Below are 26,636 nucleotides of genomic sequence, written 5' to 3'. Positions count from 1 at the left end.
TTTTTGCCATTCTCCCAACCTCCCCAAATAGTAGCCCTCAAAATATTCTTTGTATCTATGAGTTTATTTCCATTGTTGTTGTTGTTGTTGATTTTGTTCTTTAAATTCCCCATGTACACGAAATCGTGGTATTTGTCTTTCTCTGTCTGACTTATTTCATTCTGTGTGTGCAATACCCTCTAGGTCCATCAAGACAATATCTTTTTCTATCCCTTCCTTTTAGTCTGTCTGTCTTTTAATCTGAAGCAAGTCTCTTGGAGGCAGCATATATAGAAGTCTTGTTTTCTTATTCATTTAGCCACTCTATCTTTTAGCTGGAGCACTTAATTCTTTTCCATTTAAGGTACTTGTTGATAGGAATGTAGTTATTATCATTCTTTATTCATGTTTTTGATACACATTTTTTCTTCTTAAAGAAGTCCCTCCAACATTTCCTGTAATACTGGCTGGTGTTGATAAATTCTTTTAGCTTATTTTTGTCTGAGAATCTCTTTATCTGTTCTTTGACTCTCAATGATAGCTTTGCTGGATAAAGTATTCTTGGTTGTAGATCCTGGGTTTTCATTACGTTGAATATTTTGTGCTAAGCCCTTTTGTCCTGCATAGTTTCTTTTGAGAAATCAGCTGCCAGTCTTATGGGTGCTCCTTTGTAGATAAGTAACTGCTTTTCTCTTGCTGCTTTTAAGAGTCTCTCTTTGTATTTAACCATTGGCATTTTAATTATGATGTGTCTTGGTGTGAGCCTCTTTTGGGTTCATCTTTTTAGGGACTCTCTGAGCTTCCTGGGGTTGTATGTTCATTTCCTTCACCAGGTTATTGAACTTTTCCATCATTATAACTTCAAAAAACTCTTCAATTTCTTGTTCCTCTTCAGATACCCCTATGACCCAGATGTTTTTACATTTAATTGTGTCCCATAGGCTCTTTACATTATTATTATAGCCTTGGCTTCTTTTTTCTTGCCATTTTGATTGAGTGTCCTTGGCTTCCTCTTCCTCTATATTGGTGGTTTGATCCTCTTCTTTATCCACTCTGTTGATTCTCTCTAATATACTCTTCATCTCAGATAATGTGTTCTTCACTTCTGACTGGTTCCTTTTTATAATTTCCATTTCCATTGTTATGTTTTTTATCTCTTTGTTAAAGTTCTCACTGAATTTAGCTACACTTCCCAAAAGTTCATTGAGCATCTTTATAATCCATGTTTTGAACTCTACATCAGTTAGATTACTTGACTCTATTATAGCCGGATCTCTGTTCTGTTCTCTCATATGGTTTCTGCTTCTTCGTCTTCCCATTTTGGCTGCCTTTCCATGTCTGTTTCTATGTACTAAGCAAAGCTCCTAAGTCTCCCAGGCTTATTAATGTGGATTTGTGAAGTAGGTGTCCAGTGGCACAGTCCTGAGAGGGATTTGCAGGCCAAACTTCACCCACCAGGGCCACTTGTTAAGATTCAGCAAGCAAATCACAGATGCTGTGCTTATAGTTGCCTCAAAAGGCCATGCCAGAAACTGAGGCCAACTGTCTCCAGTGTGAGTCTAGATGCTGCTCTGCAAAGGGCACCTGACTCGCTAAGGACACAACTGGATGTGGCTTTGGTGGGGCTGTGAGTTGGGGGAGGTGAAGTTTCAGGGAGTCCTCTGGGTAGAGTGATCTCTGTTATCCAGTTTGATGATGTCTCAGCTATGGCGGTGCTATGTCCGCACACTGGGAGTGGGGGAGGGCTCAACAGAAGAACAATGGATAGCGCCTGCACTTCTGCCCAGGAGAGATCCTTGCCTCTGGCCCTCACTCTGACAACTCAGTGTCCCCCTGTAATTCCCTGGTGTCCTGCGTGGAGCTGACCCAGTGTTGGTACTTAGAATGAGCACATCTGTCACTGCAAAATTCTGTTCGTGGACACGGCCCCTTTAAGAGGTATCTGTAGCTGCCAGTTGCAGCTGCTTTAGCCTCTGTCCCACTCAGCTGCTGGGGAATGGGCAGTCTCGCATCCTTGCTCCCTTCTACCTTCTGCCATTGCAGGTTGATTAATTTTTTCTCCCCGTAGTTGTAGTGCTTCTGTTTGTCTAGATCTCCAGCAACTTTGCTTGCTGTTTGCTTCGTGTTTCTGTCACAACTTTGATTTGGTCACAAGAGGGATGAACAAAGCCTCTATAATCTATGCCATTTTTCCCCCAGAATCCATTTTTGTTTTTTATCTTTTTGTTAAAATTTTTACTGAGTTAATCTATTCTTCCCCTAAGTTCATTGAGCATCCATATAACCAGTGTTTGTAGCTCTACATCTGGTAGATTGTTCGTCTCCATCTTGTGGAGTTTTTTTCTGGAGCTTTATTCTGTTCTTTTGTTTGGACATATTTCTTTGCCTTACCATTTTCGCTGCCTCCTATTGTTTCTTTCTATATATTAGGTAGAGCTGCTATATCTCCCAGTCTTAGTAGAGTGGCCTTATGTAGTAGGTGTCCTGTGGGACCCAGTGGCATAGTCCTCTCTTGTCCTCTGAGCTTAGTGCCCCAGGTGTATCCCTTGTATGTGTCATGTATGCCTTCTGTTATAGTTGAATCTTGGTTGCTGTTTGCATGTCAATGGGAAGGATTGACCCTCGGGCTGATTGGTTGTGAATACTGGTCGGTGACTACAGGGGAGGAGCTATTGTGCAAGGACTAACTCTATGGAAGAGCATTCACTTTAGCAGGGCTCTGATGCCTGCCAAGTCTACCCTTTGGATGTGGCATCCTTGGATGCAGCTCCACGTGGTGCTCGGCTTCAGACTGAAGCTGGCCACCAGGTGTGCTAGATCTGGAACTTCCTAGGAGGGGCCCCACTGCAGGTCAAGTTCAGCTGCAGCCTGTGCCCTGGCAAGAGTCACCCAGCAATCTGTCAATAGATGTCACCCACGCTGGGCTTGGAGGTGCATTGAGAGGCCAAGCTGTTATCCAAGGCCAGTTGCTGCTAGTACCAGGCTTGAGGGTGCTTAGAAGAGGTACAGGGCATGCAGAGGCCAAATGATGCTTGTTTGAGTTTTGTGAAGCTTGGAGAGATTTTAGGAAAGTCTGCAGCATGAGCCAAGATAGGCCATTTGTATGGAAAGTCTACTGGGATTGGCTTGGGTGGGCCTACGAATTGGGCGGGCAGTGTCTCAGGGAATCACTAGGGAAGGACAACCAGTGTTAGTCATACTGATGGAGACTCACATATCTTGTCACTTGCATCTACCTGCTGAAAGGGGGCAGAGCTCAACAAAGAAACAATGTATTCTGCCAGTACTTCTGTCTGGAAGAAAGCTGCCCACCTAGACCTTGCCCTGAAACTAGACAATTCAGTTCCTCCCTGTATGTCCCTGGTGATTTTTGAAATGCTGTCCCAGTGCTGAAGCTCAGAGTGGGTGAGTCAATCAGTGAGTAAGTCCATGTGTGGACCCCTGAAGAAGAAAGTCTGCAACTCCAGCCATCCTCCGTCTCACTCAGACACAATCTCCACTGGTTTTCACAGCCAGAATTGTGGGGACTTCTCTTCTGAGCACTGGAACCCTGGGCTGGTGAGCCTGGTGCGGGGCCAGAACCTCTCTGCGGGGGACCTCCACAGCTGAAATATTACTCCTGATTCTCAACCAACACATGGAGAAGTGGGCCCAGCCCATTCGGGTCTCCACCCAGTCTTGAGGTTATGTCCTCAGTTGTAAGACTTCTGATTAGCTAGATTTCAGGTGACTCCCAATAATGGCTGTTAAATAGTTTAGTTGTAATTCTGATGTGGTTATGAGAAAGATTAAGCATAGCACTTACCTACTCTACCATCTTGACTGGAAAATCCTAAATGTTTTCTTAGAAAAAAAATTATGTGGATTTCCATGGTTTTGTCTTAGCTGGATCTTTGTCTAATGATGACAGGATGTTACCATTTTCCCTTCCCTCATAACATGCCAAGTGAGTTCAGTTCAAGGTTGAATATGTCAACTTCCCAAATTCAACTCAGTTTAATTCTGAAAATGTTTATTAATAGCTTATTGTGTGTTAGAGACTATGCTATAAACTAAAGATGCGCAGATGAAAATACTTTGGCATTGCACCCATGTTGCTCTAGTTCAGAAGGGGACAAAAGACAGCAAAAGAACAAAGTAATTATGATACAGCTTTAAAAGTGTGATGTGAATATGTGTGTGTGTGTGTGTGTGTGTGTGTGTGTGTATACACATCTGTAGAGGGAAGGCTTCATGGAGCAGATAATATTTGAATTGCATTTGAAAGGATAAATAGGGGTTTATCAGGAAGACAAAGGAAGTTTATGAAGTAATTCTGAATAGCGGAAAAATCCATATGCAAATGCACAGAGAGGAATAAAACCTGGAAATATCTGGTTGTTACAAAAAATTCACTTTTGCTAAAGTATGAAATATGAGGATGAAATGGTGGGAGATAAGACCAAAGGCATGGGCAAAAAACAGTATTCAAAAAGCCTCTAAACCTTGGTAATGCTTGGATAGCCTTTAACAAAAAGACAAAGAAGTTTGGCCAAAAATTTTGGTATATATGTTCTTCTTTCCTGGAAAGTTATAACATGCATAAGAATAGTAAAGGCTCTGAGAAATCCTACTGTAAAGAAACTTGTTTAGCTTTATTCAATACAGGGTTTATGCAATTATTTGACTGCATAATCTTTTTGTATGAAAGGCACCTACTAACATTTCACAGTATTATTGTTCTGCTTGAGAGTTTAAGAGGTACAGGTTTATATAGCAAGAGGTTCTCCTCACTACATGGCTAAAAGTTAAAGTTCCCCATACCTGTTAAGCTACTCCCAAGTTTTTAAGAGACCAGACTATTTTAATAGTACATTATGGAGACTTTTTGCAAGATCCAGGCTTTGGACAGAATCACCCCCATTCAGGTTATTAGTTTTATCCTGTAACCCAGGTATTTTCGGTTGGGTCTCAAGAAGCAGAATTGAATTAAGGATGAGGGGTGAGTAGTTTATTTCAAGTGGAGTATGATCCTAGGAAGTACTGGAGAAAACAAGTTGATGCAAGAAGAAAGTTGATTCAAGGTGCAATCATGAGCAGGTCACAGGCGTGGGCTTCAGAGTGTCAATACCACTGAGGACCTCAGAGAGATAGCATAGAACACCTCAGCATTGTCCTATACAAGGAGCGAAATGGCTGAGGTATTTATCATCCGACTTCCTTTTATCATTGACTGTAGGCTGTTTGCTTTTTGAGGTGATATCCCTCAGCATTTCTGGCCTGCCCCACTTACAGACCGAGTGAAGTCTAAGGGGCTGCCATAGGATCCCATTGGGGTCACTAAGTGCAACAATGCAACAGTGAGTGCTTATGAAATGTGAGTGGGTATTGACAGAGCTGGCTACATCAGGTCACTAATGAATGGCTCATCAGGCTTCAGGTGAAAACTAACATTTATATAGCAAATTTTATGAGTTATAGCCAATAATATCCATTGACTCCTTTCAATATAAAGTAAGGTTTCTTATCCTCAGCACCATTGATATTTTGGGCAGATAATTATTTATTGTAGGGGGTTGTTCATGCATTATAGTATATTTAGCAGTATCCCTGGTCTATACTCACTGGATGCCTGTAGTAACCTCCATATACACACAGTTGCGATAACCAAAGATGTCTCCCGACATAGTCAGTGTCCCTTGGGAGCAAAACTGCCCCAAGCTGAGAATCAATGAACTAGACAATTCTTGTTACTCTCCCCAAATGTACATTTTCCCCTCACATCCTTGTCTTTCCATCCTGGACTCCACAAGATCCTTAAATTCAATTAGAGAACTAATACATACAGTGGTTATGAACATAGGTTTAGGATGCAGATAAAACTATGTTCAAATTTCCACACTATCAGTTAGTAGCTGTGTGGCCTTGGCAAATTATGATCTTTGTTTCTGTTTTTCTTTTCTGTAAAATGACAATAATAGAGTGTACATTCAATGTTTTGTTGATGATCAAAGAGAGAAGAGAAATCATGCCAGGTGCTTTGTAATTGCTCATCATTGCTATCATCATCATCATCATCATCATCATCATCATCAAATATATATTAAGGACTTTATAATGTCTCCTCTCAGAACTATATTTTTCAGGGTACTCTCAGCAACAGAAGGGCATGACTTCACTATCGGAGTCAAAATCCCCTTAATTTTGTTTCCTTTCCTGCACCAATCTCCAGTAGGCTTTGTGATTTCTATAGAGGAGCCTCCAGGTGGTTCTTCTTCCTTCCTGAGAATCATTTTTTTGAAGCCCTTGTCAGTAGTTGCTGTCTCAGCCAATGCCACTTTACTCTTCCTCAGAGGCTAAATTTCAGGCACCTTGGCAAGCCAGTGTGTTTTCTGGTAAATTCAATTTAGTAAACATTCATTTTGTGGTAGAAGTACAAAAAGTAGAAGTAGTAGTAATAATAGCAATAATAGCAGTAACAATAGTAATAACTGTAGTAATAGTAGTAGCAACAGTAGTAACAACTCTAGTAGTCATAGTAACGGTAGTAATAGCAATAGTAAGAGTGACAGTAGTAATGGCAGATAGTAGAAGTGGTAGTATTAATAGCAGTAGTAACAGTAGTAATAACAACATAATGGTAGGTAGTAACATTACTGTTGATAATAATGACAATATTAGCAACAGTAATAGTAACAGCAGTAATGGTAGTTAGCAGCAGTGAGAGTAATAGTACTAGCAACAGTAGTAGTAACAGTAATACTAACAGCAGTAACAATAGGTAACAGCGATAATAACAGTAGTAATAACAGTAGTAATGGTAGATAACAATAGTGGTAGTAGTAATAATGTCTTATTGTGAGCTAGGAGGCACTGTTCTTGATGCATTTTTATCAATACTCTGAGATGGCCACTATACTTATCCTTACTTTACAGATAAGAAAATGGAGATTTAGCAAGATTTGGTAATACATCTGTTTAGTGGAGGAGCCAGAATCTTAGTGAAGGACTACCTAATTCCAGAGCCCAAGCTGTTAAGCACAATGATACATGATCTCTCTCAAGTAAGAGGAGACATGCCTATGTGTATCTATCCATCTATGTATTCATTTATTAATTAATTCATTAATTTAACAAATATTTATTGAGTACCTACTATATGCCAAGCAAGCAGACTTAATAGCTATTACCAAGGACACTGAGGCATGGTAGTACAGGTTTAGACAGTATGATAAAGTGATAATGAGCAGGGAGAGGTGAATTCTGATATGGATTTGTAAAGGTAGATTTGAGCTGGGATTTGAAGTAGGACAGAAAGTAAGGAATCTTATGAGAAGTGGGCATGGCAAGCAGAGAAAATAGCTTGAACAAAGACTCACAGGTTGCAGAGTACAGAAACATTTGGAAACAGGGTGTGGTCAAGAATTCATGGAAGAGTTATAGCCCGAGATGAGACAGGGAAGTTAGGGGAATGTCAATCAAATTCATTTTCCTATTGCAGAAGCATTTCAGATACATTTCAGACGGAGACATTTTTCTCCGTTTTCTCATATGGAGAAAAAATAAGCTCTTGCTAGTCTAGTAAATGGTAATTGTTGTGTCCAAACTGTGTGTCCAACCTGCAATTCACAGGACTACCAACAGGAGGAATAGAGAGAGCAGAGACCACCACCACAGCGATTTTGACCACCAGAGTCTCTACTCCTACTTTGGGAATGCCGACTCTCCTCAGGACATCAAGTAAAACATCCAGCACAAGCACAACAGGAATGATCGTTACAACCCCAGATGTTTCCCCTGATGTTCTGGAGATGACAGCTGCCTTGGCCACCAGACCTGGAGCAGAGACCAGCACAGCATTTTCCAGGACAACCCCATCTATGTTCAATAGAGAATCAGAGACCACACCCACACTGGTCCTTAGTTCTTGGGCAGAAACCAGTTCAGCTGTTCCAACTCTGGCTGTTTCCTTTGGTGAGCCAGAGGCCACAACCTCAAGGGTTACCCATCCTGTGCAGGTCAGACCAACTGTTTCCAGGGCAACCCTGAATGTTTCCCATAGCAAATCAGACAGCACACTTCCAACAGCTACCAGTTCTGGGGAGAAAGTCAGTTTAACTCTTCCAACTCTGATTGTCTCCCCTAGTATACCGGGGATGGTGACCTCACTGGTTATTAGTCCTGGGGCAGAGACAAGTATGTTTATTCCAACTCTGACTAGTTCTACAGATGAATCAGAGACCACAGATTCATGGATCACCCATCCTGGGGTACAGAGCAGTTCATCTACCGCAACTTCAACTGTCTCCCCTAGTTTGCCAGGGCTAGTGACATCGCCGGATACTAGTTCTGGAGCAGAGACTAGCCCAGTTGTTCAGATCCTGACTGATTCCCCTGATAAGCCGGATACAACAGTCTCATTGGTTTCCCATCCTGGGGCAAAGACCAATTCAGCCATTTCAACTCTGACTCTTTCCTCTTGTGTATCAGAGGTGGAAATATCACAGGTCACCAGTTCTCGGGCAGAGACTAGTACAACTTTTCCAACTCTGACTGATTCCCTGAATGAACCAGAGACAGCAGACATATGGGTCACTCATCCTGAGGTAGAAGCCAATTCCATTGTTCCAACTATAACTGTTTCTCCTTATGAGCCAGATACAACAACCTCTTTGGTCCATTCAGCAGAGACAAGCACCCCTGTTTCCAGAAAAACTCCTATAGTGAATTAGATATCACATCTTTTTCTCATAGCGAATTAGATATCACATCTTCAACAACCACCAGTCTTGGGGCAGGATCCAGTACAGCCATTCCAACAATGACTGTCTCACTTGGTGTGCTTGCTATGGTGACTTCCCTCATCACTAATTCTGGAACAGGCACCAGTACAAATTTTTCAAATCTGACCGAGTCCCTGCATGAATCAAGTACAAAGGTCTCCTTGGTAACCCATCCTGCAGAGTCCAGCTCAACCGTTCTCAGGATAACCCCTGTTTCCCATGATGATTCAGACAACACTCCCTCAGTGGCCACCAGTATTGAGACAGATACCAGTTCAGCTATTCCAAATATACCCATCTCCCCTGGTGTAGCAGATATGGTGACCTCACAGGCCGCTAGTTCTGAGACAGAATCCAGTACAGTTATTCCACCTCTGACTCTTTCTCCTCGTGAACCAGCAACCGCAGCCTCATGGGTCATTCATTCTGGAGCACAGACTAGTTCAGTTATACCAACTATGACTGGTTCCTCTGGGGTTGTGACCTCACTGGTCACCAGTTCTGGGGCAGAGATAAGTACAACTTTTCCAACTCTTACTGATTTCCCACACAAACCAGAGAACACAGCCTCATGGGTCACCCGTTTTGAGACAGGAGCCAGTTTAGCTCTTCCAACTGTGACTCTTTCCCCTGGTGAACGAGATACAGGAGTCCCTTTGGTCACCCATCCTCCAAATACCAGCCCATTTCCCCCCCAGACAACTCCCTATGCTTCCCATAGTGAATCAGACAGCACATCCTCAAGGGCCACCAGTCCTGGAACAGAAGCCAGTTCAACTGTTCCAGCTAGGACTATCCCACCTTTGGTGTCAGAGGTGGTGACCTCACAGGCCACTAGTTCTGGGGCAGAGACCAATGCAACTTTTTCAACTCTGACTGATTCTCAAGGTCATCTGAAGACCACTGCCTCCTGGGTCATCCAATTTGAAACAGAAGCCAGTGCAGCTATTCCAACTCTGACTGATTTCTCTGGTGAACCAGATACAACAGTTTCATTGGTCAACCATCCTGCAGAGGGCATTGTTTCCAAGACAATGCCTAGTTTTCCCCATAGTGTATTAAACAGCACACCTTCATCAGCCACCAACGCTGGGACAGAAGCTAGTTCAGTTGTTCCAACTCTGACTGTCTCTCTTGGTGTACCAGATACCTCACAGGTCATTAGCTCTGAGACAGATGCCAGTACAGCTATTCTACATCTGACTCTTTCTCCTGGTGAACCAGCAATCACAGCTTCATTGGCCACTCATCCTGGGGTGCAGATCAGCTCAGCCATTTCACCTCCAACTGTCTCTTCTATTGTGCCAGGGCTGGTGGCCTCACTGGGCACCAGTTCTGGGGCAGAGATCAATACATCTTTTCCAACTCTGACTGATTCCCCACACAAACCAGAGGCTACAGACTCATGGATCACCTTCCTTGGGACAGAAGCCAGTTCCATTGTTCCAACTTTGACTATCTCCCCTGGTGAGACAGATTCAACAGCCTTAAGGGTACATTCTGCAGGGACCAGCACACCTGTTTCAAGAACAACTACAAATTTTTCCCACGATGAATCAGATAACTCATTCTCAACAGCCACCAGTCCTGGGGCAGAAGCTAGCTTAGATGTTCCAACTACAGCTGTTTCCCCTGATGTATCAGGAGTGGTGACCTCACTGCTTACTAGTTCTAGAGCAGAGACAAGTACAACTTTTCCAACTCTGACTGATTTCCCACATGAACAAGAGACCACAGCCTCATGGGCCACACATTCTGAGATAGAAGCAAATTCAGCTGTTTTAACCCTGACCGTTTCTGCTGGTGAGGCAGATACAACAGTTTCCTTGAACACCCATTCTGCAGAGACCAGCCTAATTATTCCCCAAACAACCCCCGATGTTTCCCATAGTGAATCAGAATCTACATCTTCAATGGACACTAAGCTTAAGGCAGAAGCCAGTTCAACTGTTCCAACTCTAATCATTTCTCCCGGTGTACCAGATAAGGTGACCTCACAAGTCACAATTTCTGAGATGGATGCCAGCATGGCTATTCCAACTCTGACTCTTTCTTCTGGCGAACCAGCAACTGTAGCCTTATTGGTTACCCACCCCAGTTCAGAGACAAGTGTAAATTTTTCTGCTTCAGCTGTTTTCCCTCATTTACCAGATATCACAACCTCACTATCCATCCAACCTGGTTCGGAGATTAGTGCAGCTCTTCCAACTCGGACTGTTTCTCTTGGTCCACCAAAAGCATCATCCTCTGTCTTCACCGCACTTGTGAATGAGACCAGCAGATCTGATCTGAGTCCAACTGTCTCACTACATGTTCCTGTAGAAACAGCCTCACTTTTTACCCCTGGGACAGACCTCAGCACAACTATTTCAACTTCAACTCTTTTCCATGGTTTATCAGAGACCACAGGCTTACTGGCCACCAGCCCAGCATCAGAAACCAGTACAGATACTACAACTCTGACTGATTTCTCTGGTGTTCTTGGGCCTGCCAGTACCCCTGCAACCACAGATGAATCTTATACCATAACTTCCTGGAGCACACAAGCCTCATCACCTGCAGCCTCAGTTGGACTCCCAGAATTTTCCAAGACTGTAACTGGGGGCACTGTGACCTTGATTGCACCTAAAACCAGTTATGGAGATGGATCAAGTCCAACTACTATCCTGAAAACTACAACTCCTGAGACCACTAACTCAGCTGCCACACATTCAGGCTCTACCATGGCTGAGATTACAACCACTTCGAGTATACTATCTGGAAGTTCTTTTGTCTCTGTGACCACACCTGAGATATCTACCTTGGCCTCTGTGAGTGTGACTTCAGGAAAAAGTAAGAATAACTTTTTAATTTTCTCTCTTTAATATAGATTTTTACCATTTTAAATATACAATTCAGTGGTATTAATTACATCCAAACTGTTGTGTATCTATCACCTGTATCTATTTCTAAAACTTTTTTTTTATCACCTCAAACAGGATCTGTGTACCCATTAGACAATAACTCCCCTTTCCTTACTCCACTTAGTCCCTGGTAACTGCTAATTTACTAACTGTCTCCATGAATTTGCCTATTATAGATATCCCATGTAAGAGGAATTATACAATATGCTTTTTGTTCTGTGACTGGCTTATTTCAGTTATTTTAGCATAATGTTTTCAAGTTTCTTCCATGTTGTAGTATGTGTCAAGACTTTATTCCTGTTTATGGGTGAACAATTTTCCATTCTGCAAGTAGACCACATTTTATCTGTCCATTCACCTATTGAATGGATACTCAGGGTGTTTCTACCTTTTGACTTGTCAATCATGCTGCTATGAACATGGATGTACAAGTACCAGCAGATCCTCAAACAACATCAATTTGTTCAATATCGTTTTGTTATAACATTGGTGAGATGCCATAGGAACTTCACTCTTGTGTATATCAGGTAGCCTATGGTAAAATTGATTTCTTTATACATTGTTTCACTTAAAGTCACAGAACCTATTGACAATATTAAGTGAGGACTTACTTCACCAGAAAAGGAATTGTTGGGTCATTTCGTGTATTAGTTTGCCAGAACAGCCATAACAAAGTACCGAAAACTGGCAGGCTTCAACAACAGAAACTTGTCTCACAGTTATGGATCCTGGAGGAGCGAATGCATACAATATGCACCTTAGAGTCATCCGATATAGGGTGAGGAAGCTGGGGTATTTATCCACAAACTCTCAACAATTTTACTAGAGGGATACTCCCTGGGCCTGTTAATTTCCCTAAGACAAAGAGATGCAAGTGCTGGCAGGTGCTGAAATGGTAAGAGTCAAGGGGAAGTGGGAGTAGGTTGACCACCTCTTCTTAGTTTGCCTGGGACAGTCACATTTCTAAAACTGAAAGTCTGCATTCCAGGACTCCACATGGTTTCAGGGAAACTGGGATGGTTCATCACCCTGTGTGTGAAGGTCTTGGACAGCGACTTCTACATGAAGTGTCTTAAGGAGAACAGCCTGGGCAAGGCCCTGATTTAGCACTGGAGTTAAGGTGTACATCAGAACCCTACCCTCCATCCTCAGCCCCAGGCCCAACTGAAGACTTGGCTTCATTTTACTCTCTCTCATTGCAGCTGTAATTCCTTTCTTGGTGCATTTTATTGTCAACTTCACCATTACCAATCTGCACTACATGGAGGACATGGGAAATTTGGGTTCTGAGATATTCAATGCCACTGAGAGACACCTGCAGCAGCTGGTGAGAGCCCCCTACCACTTCTCACTTTTCCCCCATCATGCCACAGGCTGCTGTCTCGGCCCCTCCTGCTCATGTCCCTTTCATTCCTTCCCAGCTGGGGCCCTTGTTCAAGAACAGCAGCATTGGTTCCCTCTATGCTGGCTGCAGACTGGCCTTGCTCAGGTGAGACCTCCTCCAAAGCACCTACAGGAACCCTACTTCTCTCCTTTCTTGCCTCTCCCACCCTGGTCAACCACAGCTATTTGTACCTTTACTGAGAGACAGTATAACAGTGGATTTAAGGTGCCTGAGTTTGAACCTCTGTTCTTCCATCTGCTAGCTGTGTGACTTTGGGCAAGTAACAACCTTCCTGTTCTTCAATCACACTATCTATAAAAAGGCGATAATAACAGTACCTTACTCTTGGGATTGTTAATCCTCCTTGCAATGCCTGCTCCATTATGAATGTTCAATTAATGGGATCTCATAGTTCCAGCTAGCATAGCATCTTTACCAACTATCTTCCCGCAGCCCTTAATACTCTCCCTGTACCAGTTCATATCTACCCTATTGGAGACAAACTCTGAGCATTAAAGTTCTGCAGTTTATTCCCTGAAAAGAGGTAGGGACTTTCCCAAAGAAGTCTTACTAAACTGAAAGGAAAAACAAACTAAACGTTGAGTACCAGCAGGATATGTTGCAATTTTAATACTCTCAGATGGACCTGAACTCTGCAGAAATAGCCCGTCTTCTTTTCTTTGCCTACATTCACAAAGTATCCTCTGAGGTCATTGGGCTCAGGACCTTTTCCTTATACTTGATGACTCTATGGCTTCTCTGTGGGTTTCTGCATACAGCCAGCTCAAGTTATCCTGCCTGAGAGGTGGGTCCTTGACTCATGTCGCTCCATGAGGAGAGATTCCTGGAGTATCATACATTATGTGTCTTCCAATGAGCTTAGCTCACCACACCCACCCCCATCTTTTCATAATATGGGGATATCAATAATATAATGATAATATTGCTCATAGTACATGCCATCCAATAATCTAAGTGATTTACATATTTTCATTAACTTCATCCTTGCAACAACATAATTATTATCCCACCTTGCATATGAGAACACAGAAGCTCAGAGCAGGAAATTTGCTTGCTGGAGAGGAAGTAGGGTTTGAACTGGTGTTCTAGTTCTAGAGTCCCTCCTTTTAACCACGATGTCAGCAGTATTCAAACTTGCTGGGGTCAACATTTTCATTCTTAAAAAGTACTCAGAACTTCAAAAAGCCTTTGGACTTGGGGTAAAATCTGCCCATATTTACTATACTAGGAATTAAAACAAATTTTATATTCATTCATTCATTAAAATAATAAATCTATTACATGTTAACATAAATGACATATTTTTATAAACAATAGCCATATTTCTCTTCTCCCTCCAAAAAAAGCACAATGAGAAGAGGGTCATTGTTTACATTTTTGCAAGTCCTTTCTATATCTGGCTTAGTAGATAATACCAAGGTATTTGCTTCTGCATTCAATTTTTTTTACACTATTTCCTCCGGAAAGAATGTCACTGTATAATTCTCACATAATGAACATGAGAATAATGTCTTAGGATGATATAAAAATATTCTTTTTAAAATTATATGTATTTTTTAATTTTATTATTAGTTTCAAGTATATAGTACATTGGTTAGACATTTATGTAGTTTATAAAATGATCCCCCTAACTGCTCTTTCTCTCCTCTGGCTCTCCACCGAGCCATTACAATAATGCTAACTGCATTCCCTATGCCGCGCTTCCCATCCCCGTGACCTCTATCAATTACAATTTGTACTTCTTTAACCCTTCACCCCATTCTCCCAATTCCCCAAATCCCCTCCTTTCTGGCTGTCACCAGATTGTCCTCTATGTTTGTGAGTGTGTTTTTGATACTTTGTTCTTTTTATTTCTTAGATTCCTCATATAAGTGAAATCATATGGTATTTATCTTTCTCTCTCTGACTTATTTCATTCAATGTAATAACCTCTAGGTCCAACCATGTACTGCAAATGGTAGGATTTCACTTTTTTAAATGGCCGAGTAATATTCCATTGTATATATTAACCATAAATTCTTTATCTAATCATCTGTTGATGGGCATTTAGGTTACTTCCATATCTTGGCTATTGTAAATTGTGCTGCCATGAACATAGGGGTGCATAGATCTTTATAAATTTTGGTTTTCTTTGGATAAATATCCAGAAGTGCAATTGCTGGGCCAAAAGGTATATAAATAAAAGGTATAAAAATAATTTTTTTAAAAAATTTTTTGAGAAATCTCCAGACTGTTTTCCATAGTGGCTGTACCAGAAAATATTCTTTACTTGGTGGACTCCCTGTAATAGTTTTAGGAACACCAGGGGTCCATGGGCCAGACTTTGAGAACCACTACCTGACACTATGTGGGTATAAAATGGGAATGCTTTGAATAGTATGGATCAGAGCAAGCATAATTCACAGGCAAGGGAGGAAGGAGATCTTTCTACCTGTAAAGCTTCTGCTTTGAGTGTAGGCTCAGCTTAAATTCAGAACAAAAATACTTTTAAACCAATTTTCCCTGATTACTTTTTAACTTATTTTCTCTGGTTTTCCTCAAACTTGGTTGTCTGACCAAAACGTGTTCCCAAAGTGTTGACCTCAGCCTTGGGATTTACCATCTTGGAATAAAATCCCCTCTTTCAGGCACTGTGATGATTGTTGCTCAGTGTCACAACCAGCCGCTTGGGTGAGTCACTCACATTTCCCAGGGGCTCCAATCCTCTTGCTTTTTCCTTCCGTGTGCTACCTGGCCCTAGGATCCTCAGTATTTTTTCCCTGAGAGCCCCACACCCCCAACCTATGGCCCAAGCAGGCCTAAACTATTACTGGAGTGACACCATCTGTACCTGCTGTCATGAATGAACAGGGAGTATCCTGGGGGGCTTCAACCAATTAATAAAAAGATAATGGGGTCAAGAAGAACATTACCTAAGGAATGGCTATAGTAACCTGTAGAACACTGCATTTAAGGATGTGGAGGATCTGGATCCCAACATGAGACAAAAAAGATGTGTTTGAGAAAGCAGATGAAATCTAGGGAAGAGTGCTGATATGAAAACTAAGGGGTGCAACTGAAGGAAGGAGTGGTCAAGAGTATTCACCTTTTATATGTCCTGATTCCCATGTCCCCCTTCTCCAGGGCTGAAAAGGAGGAAACAAGTACCACAGTGAATATAATCTGCACCCATCACCCAGATCCCACAGGCTTCAAGCTGGACACAGAACGGCTGTTCTGGGAGCTAAGCCAGCAGACTCATGGTGTCACTCAGCTAGGCCCCTACATTCTGGACAGGAACAGTCTCTCCATCAATGGTGAGTATCTTTGTGACAGTTGGAATCTCCTGCTCCCCAGCTAGGGTTCCCTTGCAGTGTGATTTCTCCGTATTCATGTTCATAGTAATGGGCCAACCTAGAATTTCTATGGAGTCTCAGTTCTCTCCCTTCATATCATCTAAAAAGCACCTTTCAAGCTCTGAAAATAAAGGTTTCTTTCAGTCTTCTTCTTTCCAATGACTCTTCACAGAAACCCAAATGGAGCACACAGACATCAGGGAAGGAGGAGGGTAGAGCAAGCCTATGGCAGCCATTGGGGTCGGCTCTTCCCCAAGAGGCAACAGGTTCCCAATGCAGTGACAAATATACTTTTTTCGCTTCCTTATGGCAGCCTGTGGCTCTTTTCTCATCCTCCAAAGGCCAGCTGGAACTATACCCCACCTGAGAAACAAACAACAAAACTGTTAGTAATGTTTTAGCCATAAATTCCTTTGCAACAATGCTCTTAGCAACAGCAACCACAGTAACACCTACACTAAAGGCTAATATTTATTGAGGAATTCCCAAGAGCCAGAGCATTATATATATTATGTATTACTAATCCTACCCAACACTCTCTAAAGTATTATGTATATCTTACAGAAGAGAAAACAAGGCTCAAGGAGAGAAATCCATTTTCCCAATGTCAGATAATTAACATAAATGATAATATCAGGGATCAAACCCTAAATTGACTCTAAAATATAGGCTCCCTAACTACCAGGCTATACTGCAGACTTATCCAAGAACAAGCTTCAAATCTCAGCATGGGAAGGAATATAAAGGGGTCTCTAATAAATAACAATTTAAACTAAAGCTTGATTAATTGTGTCACAGTTATATCACTATGAACATTTTCTTTTTACCTGGATTAAAACCTGTATTAGATTTCAATAGTCCTTAGAACCTGGAGATTATTTAAAAGCAGTAGTTATCAGTGTGAGTTTTGGTGAGTTATAGATCTTGCTTTAATTAAGCCCTGACCCTGCTTTTTTGCTTACTATGTGGCCCTGGACAAGCCATGAAAACTCTCTAGGCTTCAGTGTCCATTTTCAGAATGAAATTTCAAAAAGAAAAGTCAACTAAGAGTATTGTGAGGGTCAAATGAGATAAAGCCTGAATAACTCAAGTTAATCACAGGGCTCCACTTGACCCAGTCTCAGAGAGGAATTTCATTTAAAAAACCCACTTGAGCATCAAATATAAAATAAGTTCAAGTTTTACTTGCATTACTTACAGAACATCAAAGAGGATCCAATCCATGATCCAGAACCAACTTATTCAAATTCTCTTTTCTATTTTCTCTATTTTTCAACTTTATACTCTCTGGTTGACACTCAAGTCTCTCTTCTACTCACAATCTCACCTCTCTCGCCCTCTCCATCTCTTTTCTTCATTATTTCAATTCGACATTACAGGAGTCTAAGGACTACACTGTCGCACATCAACCTGTGTTTGGAGAGTTGGGTAGTGGGAGAAACTCAGAGAGTAAGGACAAAATTATAGTTAGTAGATAAAGAAAACACAAATAAAGCTAGAAACACACATATAAAATTATTGCACCTATTATTGCTCCCACAAGATTGAGAGCACTTTTATCATTATTGTCTTTCTGGTTAATGAGAATGGCCCAAGCAGGCCTAAACTTGGGCCATGAGGATGAAATTATGAACATCAGAATATCAGGCAGTTAACTCACAAAGAGCAACTGTTATTTATTGATGAGTTTCAGAGAAAGCACTCAGGGAGGTTAGTGCACTAGTCTTTAGTTCTGCCCCTCATCCTGTTCTTAGCCTTCTCCCACCATCCCACTCTTCCTCTCTGCCTCTCTCTGCAGGTTACAACCATCAGTACTGGATTCCCACCACTAGCAGTGAGTAATGAGTGCCTGGATGCCCTTATGTCCCTGGGACCCTTCTTCCCTAAGCCTATTCCAGCAGAAGAAAAGTATCCCCCATCTCCCAGGTTGTCAGCTCCAGAAGAGTTACAGTCCACCAGAAGCCCCAGATTAAGCCAAGCTAGAGATGCAAGTTCTCACGAACAGTTCTATCCTCTCATTGCTTCATGATTGGGCTCAGTAATTTTTATTTATATTGTATTTTCTTTCAGCTCTGGTAACCACATTCTCTCCAGGATCCCCAGCATCTCTGGCCCCCACCCACAGCTCTACAGGTAGAAATCTAATGTCTGAGTCCCATTACACTTCGACTCCTGTTCAGTGACTGATGAATTTCTGCATGGCCTGGGCCATGGTGCCTACCTAGCCACAGCCTTTTCCACTCTCTCCTTTGCTCTCTAATCTCTGGCCACACCGGCCTCACTTCTTTTCTTCCAGGGTCTAAACATTCTCTCATCCTCAGGGCTTTTGCATGTTCTTACTGTTCTTGGAACTCAGCTGTGTCTGGTTCCTCCTTGTCCTCCATATCTCAGCTAAACATGCTCTTGCTCAGACCTCCACTTATGAAGTCGCATTTTTTCATCTCCTATATATAGCTAGTCTTTTTTCTATTTCCATGGGCATTTCCTTTGTGGCAATTATATGATCTGAATTTCTTGATTGATCAAGTATTTATGGCGCAAGTCTGAGTGCAAAAACATTTCAGTCTCTCTTCTTTCCACCGTAATAATGTCCACAACTTCTCAGCCTTTAGACAGTCTGGGATGAAAAGGTTAGTCTCCCTTTTGAGCTGATGTCACACATCTAGCATGGAGGTTCCTTCTCCTCCTTTGTCTGGCTGAAGAGGCACGGTGTCCCAGATGGGATATCTCAGGCCTCAACAACTGGACACTCTGAACAGAGAGATAACATTAGTCCCTTCCCCCAACATATATCTCAGGCCTAAGATTATGATGGATCTCCTCTCTTTCCCTCCCTCCAACTGCAGATGTGGGTCCAGGCCCAGTGCCCTTTACCCTCAATTTCACCATCACAAACATGCTCTATACACCAGACATGAGGCATCCAGGCTCTGCAAAGTTCAACTCCACTGAGAAGGCCCTGAATCACTTGGTAAGAGCCCATCAATGCCTACCCTGGCCTGTCTTGTCCTTGTTCCATCCAGTCCACCCAGCTTAACTGTCTCTCCTTCCTCCTCAGCTTGGTCTCTTGTTCAAGAACACCAGCATTGGCCCACTGTACTCTGGCTGCAGACTGACCCTGCTTAGGTAAAATTTTCCTTTCTAACAATATGAAAGGCATTGTCACAGGCAAGCTCACCCGGAGGTGAGGACCTGAACATGACAACTAGAAAGCAAGAATCATAAATAATTGGGACCCTCCAGGGCTTCAGACTTGGCAGTCATCCTCTTTGGCTGAGTGGATCAAAGAGGGCTCCGTGAAAGAGGTGGCTGTCATCTTCAAAGATCTGGATAAGCAGATCCACGGAGGCTCATTTGTCAGAAATTGCAGCATTAACTCATTAAGCAAACATGAAATGAGATACCTACAGTCACACCCTGTGACAGGTGCTAAGGGCACTGAGAAAGTCAGTCATAAGTCCTTTCCTCAGAGTGCCCACAGTATAGAGGGGACAGCAGCCACACAGACTTAAAATTATCATATAAATGGGGTTAGTACAATGATAAAGCACTACATGGGGGCCATAGGGTCCCAGAAAATAAACTTTTAACTCAGCCTGGGGGAGTTGAGTGGAACCTGTCTGGAAAGGTAATGCCTGAGCTAAGTTTTGACAGTCAAGTGTGCATTAGCTAGAGGAAACATTGGCAAAGCTATTTCAATGGATGACACAGCTTAAGTAATGAAGCAGATATGAGAAATATCCTGGTGCATAAGAGAGGTTCTATGAAATTGGAGAGTAGAGTGTGGGAGAAAATAGCAATTGAATAAAAGAAAGAAAAAGAAAGAAGAGAAAAAAGAAAGAAAAGAAAAAAGAAAGAAAAGGAGGGATGAGGGAGAGAGAGGGAGAAAGGAAGAAAGGGAGATAGGAAAGTTCATTAACTGGGGGACTGGCTAAGTAGTCCAAGGCATACTAAGAAGTTTTCAGAGTATTTTGCACAGCAAAAGGCTGAGCATTAATGGTTTTCATGTCCAAAGGCATGAAGTCACAATCTGTTTTTGCCATTAGCCATGTGATGTTTCAGAAGTTCTTTAACATCTATATGACTTTGTTTGCTCAACTGTAGAGTGGGAATTATATTATCATCAATTTCACAAAGTAGCTGAAAAGATAAAAATAAACAGCAAATGTAGAACAATAGGTGTTTCATAAATATTAGTTATACTTATTCCAAGCCATGGGAAACCATAGACTTGTAAGCAGAGCCCTGACACGATGTCATTTATTTTAAGTAAGACACTCATATATACAGGGATGGAAAATCTGGAGTAATGATGGGACAGGAGGTAGGGAGGCCTGTGAGATGTTGGACTGGACCTGGGTATTACTTGGATGGGGGGAGAAAGAGTGAGAGAAGGTTCAGAAACTCTCTTACATTTCTAGCTCTGGCACAGATATGAAAACATTGGAGGAGGAACAGTTTCTGTGTTTTCAGGAAGGAAGATGATAGGCTTAATTTGGGATATTTGGAAATTAAGATGTCTGTAGGACATCCCTGAGGCTGTTGGTTACATGTCACTGAGCTCAGGAGAGATCTTGGTCAGATAGATGGAGATTAGACCTCATGATAATAAAACTGGTAGCGGAAACGAGTATGACCTAACTGATCCCAGAAGAATGAGAGGCAAAAGAATAGAAGTTGACTGAGGATAAAGCCCTGGAGATCAGCCACTTCATGGAGTAAGAAGGCCTAGAAGAGGATCTAGAAAAGAATGTGCTTGAGAGACCAGTTAAGACCCAATGAAGAGGCATGTTATAAAATGTGGGAGAATGGGTCAATTCGAAGGAAGCACTGAAGAAAGTATATAACTCCCTGGTATCTCTGAGCGTCTCTATTTCCCTGGCCCTACCACTCTAGGACTGAGAAGGATGGGGCAACCACTGGAGTGGACATCATCTGCACCTACCATCCTGACACCATGGGCTCTAGGATGGACAGAGAAAAGTTGTACCAGGAGCTGAGTCATCTGACTCATGGTGTCACCCTGCTGGGCACCTACACCTTGGAGAGAGGTAGTCTCTATGTCAATGGTAAGTGCCTGTGCTGCAGCTGGCATCCCCTACAGCCCCCTATATCTCTGTACCAGTAGTTCTCAATTGGGGGTGATTCTGCTCCCAAGGGGACATTTGGCAATGTCCAGAGACATTTTCATGTCATGACTGGATGGGGTGACAATGACATCTAATGGATAGAGGCCAGGAATGCTGCTAAAGGTCCCACAATGCACAAGGCAGCTCCTCACCATGAAGAATGATCTAGACCAAAATGTCAATGATGTTGAGGTTGAGAAGTTTCTGTACATAGATTCGTAGTTCTGGTACAAACCTAGCATTTCCTTGGAGGCTCATTTTTTAATGCTTAACACATCATAGGAGGCCAATTTTCTTTCTTTTTCACCCCCTTAATGAAATGTTTCCTACTCCTATTGGAGCCCAACTGGAGAATGCAGACTCTAGAGAAAGAAGTGAGTGAAGCAGAGCCCTACGGTTAAATCTTCACCAGTGGGCAGCAGGTGCCCAGTTCAGCCTTCACTCTACTTCATTCTCTCCATCATGACAACTTAAGGCATTTTTCTGTTTCCATGGGCTAGCCAGAATGACGCTCATGAAATTGTTCATGAAACAACACCACATTTAGCAAATACACCATGAATAATAACTGTTTACACAACACTGTCGGCAGCAATGCCTCTGGCAGCAATGTCTCTAACAGCAGTGCTCACACTGAGAATAATAACAATGTAGTGGCTAATTCTTATCAAAAGGTTATGTACTTCTTTAACCCTTTACCCCATTCTTTCAGTCCCCCAACCCCCCTCACCTCTGGCCATTACCAGATTGTCCTCTATGTTTGTGAGTCTGTTTTTGATTAGTTTGTTCTCTTTGTTTCTTGGATTCCACATATAAGTGAAATCATATGGTATTTATCTTTCTTTATCTGAATTAGTAGTTGATAGATGGTCATGGGGATGGGGAGTACGGCATAGGGAATACAGTTAACATTAATGTAATGGCTAGGTGGAGAGCCAGAGGAAAAAAAGAACAATTAGGGGGATTGTTTTATAAACTACATAAATGTCTAACCAATGTACTGTGTACTTGAAACTAATAATAAAATAAAATTTTTAAAAAAGGTTATTATGTGCCAGGAATTGTGATGACGTCTTTATTTATATTATCTCCTATTAATCTTACTCCAAATCTTGTGAGTTATAACACTCATTTTTAGAGAGCCGTCACACACATTCAGACAGGAAGTCATTTGCCTGAGATAATCCAGCCATAATGCATTATCGCAATCATGACTCAAACCCAAGATCGAATCTAAACTCCAAGTTCCTAACTGCAAGGCAACACTGCACACCACCCAGAGAAAGCCTCAAATCTTAGGACAGGAAGAGGCATTAATGACCTCTAGCCTGACAATCTAAACTAGTGCTTGATTATTTACCCTCTATGTTAGCTTGAATATCCCCTTTATATATGGTTCGAAATATGTATTTGCATTAACAATAGCACATCATACTCTGTGTCCATAGGGGATTTAACTCCAGGATTGGGGCTAACTTACAGCAGTGATTAATAGTATGTGAATTGGTGAGTGACAGATATCTGTTTTGTGTAATGATAGACAAGACATGCAACCTCTCTGTGTCCTTTATAGAATGGAATAAACATACGTATCAGGAAAGATTGTCCTGAAAATCAAATTAGACCATTCAGCACTGACCCAAGTAAATCTCAGGGCTCTTCTGGGTCCAGTCTTTACTTGCATTTCTCACAGGGCATTGAAGGAGATGCAATCCATGATCCAGAGAAACACTCATGAAAAATTCTCTTTTCCCCAATTTCTTTTAGGCTCCAAGTTTTATACCATCCACCTGACCTCCAAGTCTCTCTTATTTATTTATTTTTATTATTTATTTACTTTTTATTTATTGTTTTTTAGGCGAGGCAACCCTTGGTTGACCTCACAGATTGCAAGGACCTTGTCAGCTTACAATCCCTTATATTTTATTTTTTACGCCTACCACACCTGATCTTCTTAGGTGGTCTCCCATCCAAGCACTAACCAGGCCTGACCCTGCTTAGCTTCCAAGATCAGATGGTATGGGGCTTGTTCAGGGTGGCATGGCCGCAGACACACACACACACACACACACACACAAGGCACACACACACACACACGCATTACTCCCCCTCTCTTCTCTCTCCTCTCTCTCTCTCTCTCATCCCACACCCCATCTCTAAGTTTCTTCCTAATATTCCAACTTACACATGTACATTACTTTTTCTCCATCTCATTACACTTTTACCTCCACATACCACTCTTAACCTGCCACGATTTTGTATATTATACATCACAGGAAATGGAAACTAAGCTAGAAAAATAAAATCATACTATCATAAAATTTTGCGAAGAGAGGAAAGCTGAGAGAACAAAGATAAAATTATCTCTATGGATTGAGAGAACATGGGTAAAACTTGGAACACATACTCGTTCATAATTTTCTTACATTTACTCGTAATGTGTTCAACATTATTTCTGGTACACGGTACATTCCCAATAAATAAGGGCAGCTATTATTGTATTTTTATTTCGGCTATAATAATGGTGATGATGTTCATTATTTTCAGATAAGGCATAAAGGGCGCTGAATAAAATGTAGCCATTATTGTTCGCTTATGAATCTCAGAAAGTTTGTTAATGAATTTCCTTTCTAGATCTTCCGATCCTTAAATCTTACCCATCCTAACAGTACTTCTTTACTATTTTCTCCCTACTTGCAGGTTATAACCATCAGTACTGGACCCCCACCACCAGCGGTGAGTATTCACAACTGAAACTTCAATGCCCAGTGGACCCTTATTCCCCAGAGTGCATTCTTCAGGAGAGAAGCTGTTAATGTCCCCTCCAAAATGTCCAGCTTCAGCCTCACTGCAACTTCCAATCCTCCCAAGGTCTTACTCTGAGTCAAGACAGAAGCCCAAATTCCAATGGATGGTTTCTGCACCATGTTCCTTCAAGATGGGACTCAATTATTTTTCCAATGTTTTTATTTTTTTCTCAGCTCCAGTGACTTCTACATTCTCTCCAGAATCTTCTATGTCTCTGTCCCCCAACATCAGCTCTACAGGTAGGAAGTAACCTGCTCTCTGGGACCTACAATACTTTACCTCTTTATGGTCTGGTCCTTATTAATCACCCAGCCTCAGCCTGTCCCCTCACTCTGTCTATCACTTGGTAAACTTTGGCCACATCAGACATTTGGCTGTTCTTGCAGTGTCCTGACCTCTTTCTGGCTTTTATAATAGCCTTTCCTGAAGACTAGCTACTCCTGGCACCTTATTGCCTTTTGAATCTCAGCTCAATCATCACCTTCTCTGAAAGGCTTTCCCAGACCACCTTATATAAAGTGGCACTTCTGAATACATACCTCATTTCTCTATCATAATACCATGACCATTTATTTCTTTTATAGAATTTTCTACCATCTGGTTATTTAGTCTTTTATGTATTTGTCAGCTTGAAGCTGAGCATCTAGTCAGCAATTTATATTTATAGATTGAATGAATGGATGAATGTAGCGATCTATCTATACATCCACGTTTGTGGATTCTCTTTGAACATTGAGAAAATCATTCAGGATCTTAGTCATGAATTTGATTCTTGCCCTGTCTTCTTGTCTTGCCCATAGGTGGGTCTGAGGGTATCTGAGTTTCCAGGAACCTGGTACAGGGCCTTGATTTATGCCATGAAAACTGTCTTACCTCAGCCCCTAAGATTTATTTTAAAAATTGAGTGTATGGATGGGTATTTTTCATGCTTATGTCAGAACCTAGACTGGGCATCCCTGACCCTTAATCCTACTGTGTGTCTGAAGTTATGGAATACAAACTGGTGTCCTATAATGTGAATTCTGCCTTCGGGCCTTCTATATTTTATACATCATGGCATGCTTTAAACAGCATACGCATTCTCCATATCCTCATTGCTCTACCCTTTTGATCAGCTCAACCATTTATGCAACATGCCTAGCCCTTGTAGGCTTTTAAGTATGTGATATGTGCTATAGACCAAGCCATTCAATGATTGATATCATTTTTTCTCTGGATGCATTCAAGATTTGTTCTTAAACTTTGTTTTTCAGAAGTTTGATTATGATGTGTCAAAGCACAGTTTTCTTTGAGTTTTCTGTTAGGGATTTTCTAAGCTTCTGAATCTGAAAGATGTAGGTTTTTAAGAAATTTAAGGAAGTTTCAGCCACTATTTCTTCAACTTCTTTTCTGCATTAGTCTCTCTCATTCTTGTCTTCCAATGAAATGATAGTGTCCTATGAGTCCCTGAGCTCTGTTCATTTTTTAAAATTAAGTTTATTGGGGTAACATTGGTTAATACAATTATATAATTTTCAAGTGTACATTATAGTTTGACATCTGCATATTCTATTGTGTATTTACCACCCAAAGTCCAGTTTCCTTTGGCTACCATATATTTGATCCCCTTTACCCATTTCACCCTCCCCTTCCCTATATTTGATTCCCTTTACCCCACCTTCCCCTCCTCACCCACCCTACCCTCTGGTAGCTCCCACTAGTCTATGGTCCATGTCCATGAGCCTCTGTTTGATTGTCCTCCTCATTTGTTGTTTTTAGGTTTATATCTCCCATATAAGTGATATCATGTGATTTTCAACTTTTTCTGTCTGGCTTATTCTGCTTAGCATGATTATCTCGAGGTCCATCCATGTTGTCACAAATGGCAGTATTTCATCTCTTCTTATGGCTGAGTAATATTCCATTGTATGTATGTACCACAGCTTCTTTAGCCAATCATCTATCATAGGGCACTTCGGTTGCTTCCATGTTCTGGCCACTGTGAATAATGCTGCTATGAACATCAGTGTGCAAATATCTTTTCGGATATGGGTTTTCAAGTCGTTGGGGTAAATAATCAGTAGAGGGATTGCTGGATCATATGGTAGATCAACTCTTAGTTTTTTGAGGAAACTCCATACTGTTTTCCACAGTGGCTGTACCAATTTGCAGTCCCACCAGCAGTGTATGAGGGTTCTTTTTTCTCCGCATCCTCTCCATCTGTTTATTTTTTAAATCAATCTTTTTTTCTCTTTATTCTTCAGATTTAATAATTCCTATTAATGTATCTTTAAAATCACCAAACATTTTCTCTGTTGTCTCTGTTCTGCCTATCA

At 41.6% G+C, this 26,636-nt stretch overlaps 2 protein-coding genes and 1 pseudogene across 5 annotated transcripts in view; 2 read left to right on the top strand and 1 right to left on the bottom strand.

Moving 5' to 3' along the window:
• LOC120598532 (mucin-16-like) overlaps positions 1 to 8,721 on the top strand; it is a 28,304-nt gene extending 19,583 nt beyond the window's left edge. For all 4 annotated transcript variants that reach the window (XM_039857389.1, XM_039857399.1, XM_039857404.1 and 1 more), the window contains one exon: positions 7,591 to 8,721. In XM_039857389.1, coding sequence (XP_039713323.1) covers positions 7,591 to 8,690 — 1,100 coding nt within the window. In that variant the 3' untranslated portion in view covers positions 8,691 to 8,721. The remainder of the gene's footprint in view (positions 1 to 7,590) is intronic.
• A 39-nt stretch (positions 8,722 to 8,760) lies between these two features.
• Positions 8,761 to 26,636, top strand: part of MUC16 (mucin 16, cell surface associated) — a gene marked incomplete at its 3' end in the record, with an annotated part of 37,149 nt that continues 19,273 nt past the window's right edge. Inside the window, exons 1-11 of the mRNA XM_039857365.1 lie at positions 8,761 to 11,573; positions 12,847 to 12,971; positions 13,066 to 13,133; positions 16,173 to 16,345; positions 18,183 to 18,218; positions 18,455 to 18,517; positions 19,231 to 19,355; positions 19,443 to 19,510; positions 21,281 to 21,453; positions 24,214 to 24,249; positions 24,495 to 24,560. Of these exons, the coding sequence (XP_039713299.1) occupies positions 8,780 to 11,573; positions 12,847 to 12,971; positions 13,066 to 13,133; positions 16,173 to 16,345; positions 18,183 to 18,218; positions 18,455 to 18,517; positions 19,231 to 19,355; positions 19,443 to 19,510; positions 21,281 to 21,453; positions 24,214 to 24,249; positions 24,495 to 24,560 (3,727 nt within the window). The remainder of the gene's footprint in view (positions 11,574 to 12,846; positions 12,972 to 13,065; positions 13,134 to 16,172; positions 16,346 to 18,182; positions 18,219 to 18,454; positions 18,518 to 19,230; positions 19,356 to 19,442; positions 19,511 to 21,280; positions 21,454 to 24,213; positions 24,250 to 24,494; positions 24,561 to 26,636) is intronic.
• Positions 23,447 to 23,565, bottom strand: LOC120599442 (uncharacterized; annotated as a pseudogene).

The sequence above is a fragment of the Pteropus medius genome, unplaced genomic scaffold, assembly GCF_902729225.1.
Source record: "Pteropus medius unplaced genomic scaffold, Ma_sr-lr_union100, whole genome shotgun sequence".
NCBI lineage: Eukaryota > Metazoa > Chordata > Mammalia > Chiroptera > Pteropodidae > Pteropus > Pteropus medius.
This window is presented reverse-complemented; position numbering and strand designations above follow the sequence as displayed.